The 12,185-nt window shown below is 38.9% G+C and overlaps 1 protein-coding gene across 1 annotated transcript in view; it reads left to right on the top strand.

Annotated features, from left to right (window-relative positions):
- grik2 (glutamate receptor, ionotropic, kainate 2) overlaps window positions 1–12,185 on the top strand; it is a 249,394-nt gene that overhangs the window by 83,448 nt on the left and 153,761 nt on the right. Inside the window, exons 4-5 of the mRNA XM_063879961.1 lie at window positions 1,465–1,632; window positions 4,054–4,311. Of these exons, the coding sequence (XP_063736031.1) occupies window positions 1,465–1,632; window positions 4,054–4,311 (426 nt within the window). The remainder of the gene's footprint in view (window positions 1–1,464; window positions 1,633–4,053; window positions 4,312–12,185) is intronic.

The raw sequence follows: 12,185 nt of genomic DNA, 5'->3' as shown, positions 1-12,185 counted from the left end.
CTGGATTGGACTTCTTTGTTTAATTCCGTAATAATTGTAAGAATCAGCTTGTATTTTAAGCCCTTTACCCAAGAAAAAGGTTCTGGAGCTACTGTGGTTATACAACCTGGCAAGGAGTGGGGCTGATGTGTTAAGTGTCCACTAACTAATAATGTTCCCCCCCAAACTAAACCCAAGACAACGTGGGTCTGGCTTCCAATAAATGCTTTAATTGCCCAAAACATACACACACCGCCAACCAAAGTGCAAACATAGAATAATTCCGGAGTAATTCTCAATTAAATATCCAACTTAAAAAGCAGTCTCTATGATAGGCCGAATATTTCCAACAGAAGTAAAAAAAAACAACACCGAAGTCACTCCACAAACATATATTCCAGAAAGGCTAAAACACGGCAAAAAGAAGAAAAATATCCTCAAAAGAAACGCTCACCTGCCGCTGTCCAAAGGAAAATCAGGGGCATTCTCGCTGGGGTTGAGTCGTTGCTCATTCCTCAGGTTCCGGGGCTCTCAACGCTCCTCCAGCTAGCCCTATATCTCAGCACACCCTCCTTTACAAGTTAACTCTCCCCAAAATTAAATAAATGCCCCTCCAGCTAAAGGTTAGGCTCCCTTTTTCGTCCTTCCTCACTGACCAAAACCTTTTATTTTCAACAAACATTTCCCTCTCCCTTTGTTCCCTTTGGGCCCCTTCCCCACACCTGATTATGGCCTTCAGGGAGTGACAGGGGAAAGCTGAAGGGGAGGGAGGGAACACTGCCCAGAATGGACAGCCGTATAGATCTATAGTGATGTACCTGTCACATAATAACAAAGTTCATCTGATTCTGATTCTGATTCAGACCACAACTTAACCTTCATTATACCACAGTTACCAGCTCCAAGGATATTATTTAATAATATGATGGCATTGGACGTTAATAAAATTGGTCATAGAGCGTGTTTTCAGGGTTTTTCTTGTATTATCAAACAGAGAAAAAAAGTTGTCCTTAGGTGTCCTGTTATCATTTCTGTCTTTCAACCGATCCAGGGTGTGAAACACTACACTGTACGTTGAGTGCTTGGCTATTAACTCAACTGTTACATCTTACTATAATGTATAATGATAGAAATATTGACCATAGGAGGAAGTCTGTGTATCACCACATAACCTGTAAACATAATTTATTCCAACACGGTTATCCCTTGAAAGATACACCATTTAGAAAAGTGGTCATAAATGCTCATCAATGGATCAATAAGAGAGTGGTACATCTTCCCACAGGAACATCTTTGAGAAGGAAAGTGGGTGTAGGAAATGTTCACTTTTGGTGCTCTAATTAATAGTTATTAGCATCATTCTTGTCGATTTAGTGTTCATTGATTAGTTTTAACTCTGTTTTGTTTCCTTCGACAAACCCCATTTTTATCACTCAATACTACTGTTGCTAAATCGCTAACCAGTTGTGTATCTTTCTTTGACAGGGGGGATATTCGAGTCCATTGAAAGCGGCCCATCAGGTGCTGAGGAACTAGCCTTTAAATTTGCTTTAAACACAATCAACAGGAACAGAACCCTACTGCCAAACACCACGCTCACCTACGACATCCAAAGGATAAACATCTATGACAGCTTCGAAGCCTCCAGGAAAGGTATTTATGTGTTTGTGATTGGAAGATGTTTGTGTGTGTGTGTGTGTGTGTGTGTGTGTGTGTGTGTGTGTGTGTGTGTGTGTGTGTGTGTGTGTGTGTGTGTGTGTGTGTGTGTGTGTGTGTGTGTGTGTGTGTGTGTGTGTGTGTGTGTGTGTGTGTATGTGCACGTACATGCTATGCTAGCTGCTTTGCATTGTAAATGTATTCCCCGTCGGAGGCCTGTGAGCTGCAGTGGCTTAGATTGTGACAATTATAATCAGGCGAGGGAGAAATGGCTGAGCACTTCAAATGTAAACAGAGAGAATTGATTGGTTCCAGGTAATGACTCGGCGGCAGTAATTCAAAGACCAGTTTGGTCCTCAGAGACAGCCAATAAAGTGCTATAATCTATCAGTTTTGTGTGTGCATCAGTCTGACATTTCAAGTCTCTTATCAATTACGGGCCATTATATCCTGTCTCAGTGATTTATCCGTCTGCCTCGTATCAAACAAGGTGATTAAAGAGCACAGTGGAGCTAAAACAAAGATAAGCAGTTGTTTTGTATTTCCTCCAAATACAATTTAAAGAAAGCTGATTCAAATTGGTCACACCCTCAGCTTCAGCTTCAGCTTTGTATTTCCGATATGGAGTGTTGTGGATTTATTAACAAAACATATCATCTCTAAAAAATGAAATATAGCATAGCCAAATACCATCAGTGAGGTAGGATACTTGGGTTGACTGGTGATTATATGTTACAACGTTTTTGTGCAATGTTTATTTATGTTTATTCTTTTTTTAAAAGGCTCTTTTTTGAGGCAAGTGCACTCTTAGAATATAAATATATTGTTTCAAAGTGGCCTGCCTGTTTTTACGGATAAAACTGGTGTTGTTTTATAGATTTTTATATTCAACAAATCTCATAACAAAACCAAATCCATGTATACTTTGTGACTTCTGTGGATCTCAGTCCCAATGCCACCGGTTTCCACTTTGGATGTACATCTTTCACTTGGTTCACAAATGCACTGTTCCAATTCTTGGCTTGACACTGTAGTCTTTCAAAAACCTTTATCAAAAAAGATGAAATAATGCCCTTGTGAGGGAATAATCCATATTTAGTGTAGTTACAACACAGGTAACATGTTGTTTTTAGGTTTCAGTAATTCAATTACCGACCCGACACACATACTCAATGCATTTACTGCCAAAAATAGTAAGGGAGCAGACATCACCTGAACCCTGCTGAGCTGCTTTCTGCTGACAGCTCTCTTGTTCCCTGCTGCTTTGACTTTTTTGACGAGTGAGCAGGTCAGGGCTCTTTTTGTGTCGCCTATGCACTGAGCTGGGCTGGCTCCATTATATTATGAACTAAAGTACTACAGCGATGAGGGACATCAGTCATTGTCCAAAGGTAGCAGCATGTCTCTCTGCTGTACTCCCTAAACTCTGTATCTCCTGTAGTCATATATGTAACACCCATCTTCTTAACCTTTTTGTTTTCCTCTGGTCACATTTCTAGATGTTTTGAAGTATAAATAAGGTGTTATGTCATATAATTGTCACAAAAACCAAGATAGATGCTTACATACTAGAAAGACAAATTGATGATCACTACTGTCATTGAATTAAATGTGTTTTTTTTTCCTTTTGTGCAGCCATTAAAAAGATTTGAAAAGATTTACGACAGAATACTGACTGAATTTAGACATATACCAGTGTGTACTAATCCATCAAATTATGTTCCCCTCTTAATCTTAATTTATTTACCAGATTTTTAAAAATTTTATATCTGTAAATTATGTCTATTGACCATATATTCCAGAAAGTAAAGTAAAAAATGTTGAAATGAGTTGGAATAATGATTGCGTAATGATTTATAGTAAATGCTCTATAAAATTCAGTTCAATATCAATACAGGATCAAAAAAGATGCACAGCTGACGGAAAGTCAACACAAAGGTTGCCAATCAACAGAAAGATGACAATCTGTGACTGACAGTGTGCTAGTGAGTATTTTTGCAAGACGATATATTTAAGATTGAGTAAAGAATACTACAGTGTGTTTGTTCCATGGTAAAGAAGGAACATGACCCCAGTGCAACAGTGAGGCTAATCGATGAGTTTCTATGGCCCAGGAGAAGGAGATATACTGTAAACAGTACTAGGATATACATGCATTACTTTAATTGTTTATAAGAATCCGGACATGAGATTTGTTGACAATAAGAACAACATAAAACACCTACATACAAAAAGCTTTGAACATAGAGTACAACCTTAATGCTGAATTGATTTATATGGAGATACTTCCTGCAGCCTTGTTTACATCACAGTGTCTCTGTAGTGTGCTGGTGATCTTGGCACAGGTCATCATGAACATGCTGCATCACAGCAGGACACAGCTAACAGGTCAAATGTCCCCCCCCCCACACTCTCTAGCCTGTGACCAGCTCTCTCTGGGGGTGGCGGCCATCTTCGGGCCCGCTCACAGTTCCTCGGCCAACGCGGTCCAGTCCATTTGCAACGCCCTGGGGGTGCCACACATCCAGACCAAGTGGAAGCACCAAGTATCGGACAACAGAGACGTGTTCTACGTCAGCCTCTATCCAGACTTCTCCTCCCTCAGCCGGGCCATCCTGGACCTGGTCCACTTCTTCAAGTGGAAGACGGTCACTGTGGTGTATGATGACAGCACTGGTAAGAACACAAACACTTCCTACACCATTTTACCTGTTCACTTCTAACTGGTCCAGCAGTGACCAGGATGTTATGTCACTATTTTACATTTCAAAATGTGGATATTTTTCCCAATTTCTTTTACCTATAGTGTTCTGAGGACTTCAATGTGAACACATTAAGCTGTATCCTATTTTTATAATTTTTAACCGTTGATATAATGGCTTAAATCAATTTCTATTTGTTCTTTTGACAACCTGAGTCAAAACTATTTCATCAAACTGACTCATGAAACATGCATTGCATGTAACTGTAAATAAAGGAATATAGCAATAAACTTATTTTTTGAAATAAGAAACAAAAGCTATGCAATTTCACATTAAAAACAAAACCTCTTGCCTGTACTTTGGATAATAAAACTAATTTCCCAAGCAGCAGCAATCAGAAACTGGACTAGATAATGTAGATGTACAGTGAAGGAAATAAGTATTTGATCCCCTGCCGATTTAGTAAGTTTGCTCACTTACAAAGAAATGAACAGTCTGTAATTTTTATGGTAGGTTTATTTTAACATTTAGAGACAGAATATAAAAACAAAATGAAAATGGGACATGGATAGGTCTTCCAGCACGACAATGACCCAAAACATACGGCCAAAGCAACTAAGAAGTGGCTACAGAAGAAGCCCATTAAGGTGATGGAGGGGCCTAGCCAGTCTCCGGACCTCCATCCCATAGAAAATCTGTGGAGGGAGCTGATGCTTTGAGTTGCCAAACTTTAATATTTGGAGAGAATCTGCAGAGAGGAGTGGACCTAAATCCCTCCTGAGGTGTGAGCAAACCTGGTGACCAACTACAAGAAGCATCTGCCCTCTGTGCTGTCCAACAAGGCTTTCTCCACCAAGTACTAAGGCATGTTCTGCAAGGGGATCAAATACTTATTTCCCACCATTAAACGCAACTAATGTATATTTCTGGATTTTCTTTTTGATATTCTGTCTCTCACTGTTAAAATAAACCTACCATTAAAAGTATAGACTGTTCGGCAGGGAATTAAATACATATTTCCTTCAATGTAAGTTTCTGGATAAAAAAACGTTTTACACAAAAGACACAAATTAAATCCATTATTGAAGATATAATAAACCCATGTCATCATGCTTAGCAAAAAGTTAATCTTGATTTTTATCCCAGATTTGAAAGTGTAAGGTGTGTGTCCACAACCAATAATGCAACTTGTTAAAGGAATTGAAGAAACCCAGACATTGTGACCTTGATGAAGGTCATGTGAATGACATTGGTCCATATATCGAATTTTTAAGGTGAAATATATGCATTATCCCATTTTCCAAATTTGAAGGGAATCCTCTCATCGGTTGTCAAGACATTTGATTTAAAATCTTACATGTGAACATCAGCTTGAGGAAAGTCGGGATTCCCAAAGTCAGACTCTGCCTCTGGGAACAATGGATGTCCAAACAAAATGCTGTAGGGTATTCAGTCTTGACCAATATGGTGGACTGACAAACTGACATTTCCATATGATAAAGCCAGCCTTAGGTATGACAATGACTGAAAGTATTTATCTTTTTTTTGCTTTTTAAATAACATGTCATACAAAACGAATGATTCACTGCACCACTGTTGCCTTCTGTTTCTCCTACATTGACATTCAAATAAATTATTGTTAAATGTGTCTTTCCATGTGATTTCATTTTCCTACATTTGATAGTTTTTCTAATATTTAAATAGGTTAAGTAAAACTGCGTTTGAAATTCTGAGGAATCCAGACTAAGGTTATTGCCCAGACATAGCCGAGTATTGTTACCATTGTAGCATTCCATAAGTCATGGAGTTCATAGAGCTTGTGAGGGTTCAGGAGACATGCTTTACTTGTTCCTTGTTGACGCAGACCTTGTTTAAACCTTGCTGTTATTGCAGTCCAGGTCACCAAGCAACACATGAGCCAGCAGGCTGGGTACATGCACCATATGCCCGGGTCAGGGTGTGTGCCAGCCTGCCAGGCCTCCCACTGCTGCCTCCAACAGGGACCAGTTTGGCCTGGATCACAGGACTGCATTGTGTGTACACTGTGTTCAGCACTTATGGCAGCTCATCTCTGAAGCATGCAGCTGTCATATGACGCAAAAAAACAGACAGGCAAACCCACAAGGCTACCTCAGTATGAACGTCGTGACTTCAAAGAGAAGAAATGGCTTACTGGTATAACACACATAAGCATATCAACTGTGTTGGTGTGAACAGAAGGGAAACAAATGTATAAAAGTCCATACAGATGATATGATAAACACAGATCTGCTAAGACCATTCCAGCTATGGAGGATATTGCATGAGTACGTGGCTTACATCTTGCTCTTAGATGCTGGTTTTATTTCCCTGATACACCAGAACTGATGTTCGGGGAAATTTCAAGGTTACTTGTTTAAATTCATTTATCAGTTCCTTCATTTCACTACTGCTGAAGTTTTCCATCTTACAGACTGTGCTACAGTATTGCAAACACCTGCACTCATTTAGTGTTTATGGGGCGTTTCCTATGCTTATAACATACCAGCAGATTTTGATTTGAGTTGACCTCTCCTACTATTCTGCGCAAATACGTGTAAGTTAAATGTAGGCCCATTATTACAGAAATAACTACAGCACAGTTTTAGAGTTAGCTTAACATTTTGGAATATGTGCAATATTTCCTTTTGCCTTTCATGTAAAACTACTGTATATTGCCAATAATTAGTGCTGGGCAGGTTAGCGCATTAATTAATCAACGCCGACAGTTATTTTATGGCGCATTAACAGTTTTTACAAATTATTAATATTTATTTGAAAGTCTGTTGCTCACTGGCTCTGAATACACACAGAGACAAACCATGGGTCACAGGAGCGGCGGGCTGTTGATCGGTATTGGCTTAGGATGGGTGTCATCTCGGGTCTCTACCAATGAGAGCATTTGGGGCCGGAGCGCTCACATGAACAGATTCAGAATGAACTGGAGGGGACAGAAACATGGAGAAAGGAACTGAACTCTGACATGGACATTTTAAATCTCTTCCAGACGGCGGAGCTGATAGAACCAGAGTCATATGTAATCACTGCAGAGTAGAAGTTTCTTATCACTGTGAGGGAAACTTGTTTTCTATAACAAAGTAGATACAACGTTAATGCCCCGCAGTGGCAAATAGCTTTGGTTTATATTTGATTTGATTATTTTAAACAATATTTAGATTGAGATTTATAATAATTATTTTAACTGCTGCTGTGTAAAGGGAATACTGCTGTTAAAAAACAACTTATTTGTTTTAAGTGTTTGCTAACCAAATGTTATTACACTTTTGTTCATGTAACAGTAAAATTAAAGTGTGCTGTACACTTTTGAATTCATTGTTGACTTTCACGCATTACAATGTGATTTATGGTAATAAAAAATGTATCGTTGCCCAGCACTACCAATAATATTTCTACACATACATGTACATTTATTTATGCGACTTACTTATGTGATGTTGTCGTCCTGTAAAAAGAACAGGCAGGTATTTAATATGTTGTATTAGTTTGTGCGTTTAGGATACTGAATACCTATCCCTCCACCGCCTACAATACTTATGTATTCCCAACTCCACAAACAGAAGAACATATTGACTTTGCCTGGGAAAGCAACAGCTGGGATGTGTCAGTGAACATTACACTGGTTTCTCAATGGCAAATGTTGTTGGAGTTATCACCTTTAACTTTACCCCATTGCCAGCAGGTCAAACTGTGCCAGAACAGAATATATATCTGCGTGTGTGCGTATGTGTGTGTGTGTGTGTGTGTGTGTGTGGCGAGTGTGTGTGTCTTTCTCTGCCCTGCAGGTCTTGTACGAGCTTTAGGGAGGAATTGATTGTTGCTGACCCCTCCACCTCTGTTAATTAAGTTGTAAAGTGGACATAGCTGGTTCACTATGGGGTTAATAGTGGCTTGATTTTCTGTCTTGGTGATAGGAAATGAGATCCTTGCTCGAGCTGCAAACAGCTTTACCTTCTCATTGTCGCCATTTACACAGATGACCTGATAGCGAGGACAGATAGCATTGATGGTGCAGCGTCTGATCTGAATGGAGTTCTTGAAGAGGTTCAGCCAAGATTCTATTTCATTTGAATCCTTTCTTCTCTTGTTTCATCACAAGAGGCACATTACCTGATGTACTGAGCAAAGTCATTGCTGCAGAACATTTGTATTATCACACCACTCTCATGTGTTCTCCCCTGACCCCCCACCCGCTGTTTTAAATCGTGTCTGCTTTTCGGGGAATGGGATATAAAGGAGGTAGGAAACAACCTCTCTCTTTGTGCTGTTTCTCCACCAAGCGGGAAGCAAACAAGCAAATCAATAACCATAATGGGACTCCTCTAACGGCTCAACTTTATAATGGCAAAACTGAGATGGCAGCAGCATGTGTTATAGCTCTGCCAGCCAGCCATAACATCCATACAACTACCTGCAACACTACTGGCGCTGCTGCTGCTCAGTTTGATTAGACCATCAGGGAGAGCAGGCTTCTATACAATAAAACACTGGCTGGGAAACAACTGCTTTTTTCTGATGCTCACAGTATTGCGTCCATATATACCTCCATCTGCTATTGACCAAACAATACAGTCGAGGAACTCAGCTTCTCAAATGAGAGAACGTGCTGCTTTTCTTTGTTACATTACAGACACATTTCTGCCCAATTTGAATAAAACTGATAAAGAAATGTAAAATATTTAACCTGAGAAAAGAAGAAAGACATTCCAGTTTATATCCAAAATGTTGGGTGCTGTGATGCAGGGAATTGTTACAGAAAATGGTCTAACACAAACAGCTAAACACATAGTATGCTGTGTTTTCAACCGTGGCATTGAAGTATTTTCTTTGATTTTCAATCAGAAGGTTGTGAGTTCGATCCCAGTCTCTGTAGTCAACATGTTACACATTTTTGCTCAAGATACTTAACCCTGAGTTGCTCCCGATGGCGTGGCTAACAGTGTGTGAATGTTAGCTTGAGCGAGTGGCACTGCTCTGTATGAATGAGGTCTGATGGGTGAGCGATGACTTGTGAATGTAAAGCACTTTGAGGGGTTTTGAAAACTGGATGAAGCTCTATATAAATACAGTCCATTTACCATTTCCCTTCACTGGTGCTGAGGGTATTGGACAAAACCAAGAAAAACAACACATACAGAACAATATTTCCCCTCATTAAGGGTTCTCTTTAAAAGGTCTGGTAAAGATTACCATGAGCATAATAGTTTGACTTAATAGTTTCTGTTAGGACTCCTTTGGTTCCTTCTTCTTCTTGTTTTTCTTCAAATATACGACACTGCAGTCTTAATATCTTAAGTTCACTGAAAGACAGAAAAGGAATGTGGTAAAATAGTGCTATTCCTAAAGCCTTTGCCTTAGTTTGCTGACCCCATGGTTGTGCCAGTAGATGATTCAAATTGAATCTGAACCGCTTTCAACTTTTCTTGTATTATACATGTGTCTTTTATAACATATCAACAATTTTAATAAATCCAAGTTGTAGAAAGTGTTCACAAATAATAAAGTAAGGGATGATACAATTCTCTATTGTCGTCCGTGTGAATATATTTTTTTACAAGACACATTGTGTTGGATGCAGTACAGTGCATGTATAGAAAGAAAATCCCTAGCCTTAAGTTAGATTTTGTAATCTTTATAAAGAAATGTTTTTGTCATTGCATATCCCCGGAATATTCTGTCAATGTTCATATAACGTTTTTTACTTCTTAAGAAATTCTAGTCTATGTGTTATGTGACTAGTAAAACTTCTATTAATGGGTGAAACCTGTGTTTACAGCATTAGGAACCTTTGACTTTTCATGTCTGTAACTGCCAGGTCATCTTTAACTGTGGAACACACATCTAATACCAGCAGTGTCACACTAAGGTTACGGTCGAATTGTCAAAAAATCATCTCCTGTCGTCTATTCCTATCTGCGATTCATTGACCTTTGCGTGAAACGTCACAGGGTTAAGGTAGTGGATAGGAGATTTCAAAAGGACTTAGGAAAAGAGACTGCGGTGCTTTGAGAATCCGACTGCACTTACACTATCCCATGTATTTATGATGCACCAGCGGACGTTATTAATGTGCGTCTGCTGTGGGGAACTACAGCTTCTATAAAGCGCACCTAGAGACTCTGCACCGTGCTCTGATGGTGTTGTTTTATGCTTTACGAATGTGGACAACAGTGATACATATATTCTTCATTACAAAGGTTGGAATTGAAATAAAAAAGGAAAGTGAGACTTATGCTTGTCACCCCCCAAGAATGGATGGAAGGCAGTTGGCCCGAAACGCAGTATAAAAAAAGTATAAATAAAAAAACAAGGCAAGCTTTAATCATTAGCTGGACAAAACAGGTAAACACCAAACTCGGGGAGCAGGCAAGGTAAAACAAAACAAAGGAACAGCAGCAAAAACTAAACAAGGATCACATTGGGCAGCAAATAAGCAGAGACAGTGAAGGAAATATTGACGGCAGTACCACAACAGGGACCTGGTTCAGTAAACATTGCCAACAAACTGACAAGACAACACAGTAAAAGACAAGCATACACACAGACAAGACTATTTAAATCACACACACAGCTGGAGAGGGCGGGAAAAACACAGGGGCAGCAGTGTGTTACAAACAAGTTGATAGAATCAGGGCGGGGCAGACAATCACAAAAAGACGGGATATCCCAAAGACAGGAAGTAAAACAACCTTTAATTGAGTGATCTGCAAAATGAATTTACCAGAATTAATTGGGAAATGATGGAATCGAAGAGTTAAAACATTTGAAAATACTGAAGGTCATTTATGGCCTTTTATAATTTACTACTAAAGGACTGGTGGAATGTAAGTAGCATACATTTACTCAAGTACAAGCAACATTTTGCAGTATTTTAACTTTCTAAAAGTGCTTCCTTTACTCTACTTGAGTACTACAAGCATAACGGTGAGCTATGGTGGCTTCCAGGTTCTGCAAATATGAGAAAGGGCAACTCTAGTCCATTCTGAGCTACCGTAGAACATGGTGGTGCAACATGACAGACTCTGTTACCAGCTCCCTATGCATATGAAGGGCTTATTTTAAACTGGCCATCAAGAATTCTGATAATAAGGTTATCATAAACTACTGAAAATGAAGAATATTCAATTCCATTAGAAAACAAAACAATGGAACTTGTTTTTTGTTAAAAAAAAATACCTTCACCAAATACTTTCCTTCACTTCAATCTCTTGGGACTTTTATATGTCATAGGATTTTATGAGTAAAATATTTCAGACATATTTTCTAAATATTTGAAACATTTTGGGGGTTTTATGTTGCATTTCTGAAAGATTTACCCCTTTTCATCACAAAATAAAAATGTTCCTGAAATATATACTTACCAAACTTCAGAATTCCATATCTCTTTCTGGCTGGTTGTAATAAGGATGACTGCAGTATGTAATTCCAGTCGTCGTATAAGAGAGGCAGGTAAATGATTTAGAGCCATATCTGACAGGAGGAGATGGTATTTAAAGGGTGGCATGTATGATCTTTGTAAATCCTGGTGGGGTGTTAATGGAAACTAAAGGCAGTAACAGGGAAAGTAATTAGAACAGCAGTGACAGTTTCAGTGGTACAAGGTTACAAGGGGACAAGGCTCTGTTTGAATTCACAAGGTCTACATCTAGTTAATAGATCACAGCTCAAGTGAATAAAAAAAGTTGAAACGGCATTAATGTTAAAATGAGAAAGCCTTAGCATCAGAGTTGTAGGTATGTGCCAATGTTTGTTTCCAAAGAAAAACGATCCGTGGATTTGTAACATTTTCTGAATTTATTAAGACAAATTTAA

This window comes from Eleginops maclovinus, chromosome 3 (genome assembly GCF_036324505.1).
Source record: "Eleginops maclovinus isolate JMC-PN-2008 ecotype Puerto Natales chromosome 3, JC_Emac_rtc_rv5, whole genome shotgun sequence".
Taxonomy (NCBI): domain Eukaryota; kingdom Metazoa; phylum Chordata; class Actinopteri; order Perciformes; family Eleginopidae; genus Eleginops; species Eleginops maclovinus.
This window is presented reverse-complemented; position numbering and strand designations above follow the sequence as displayed.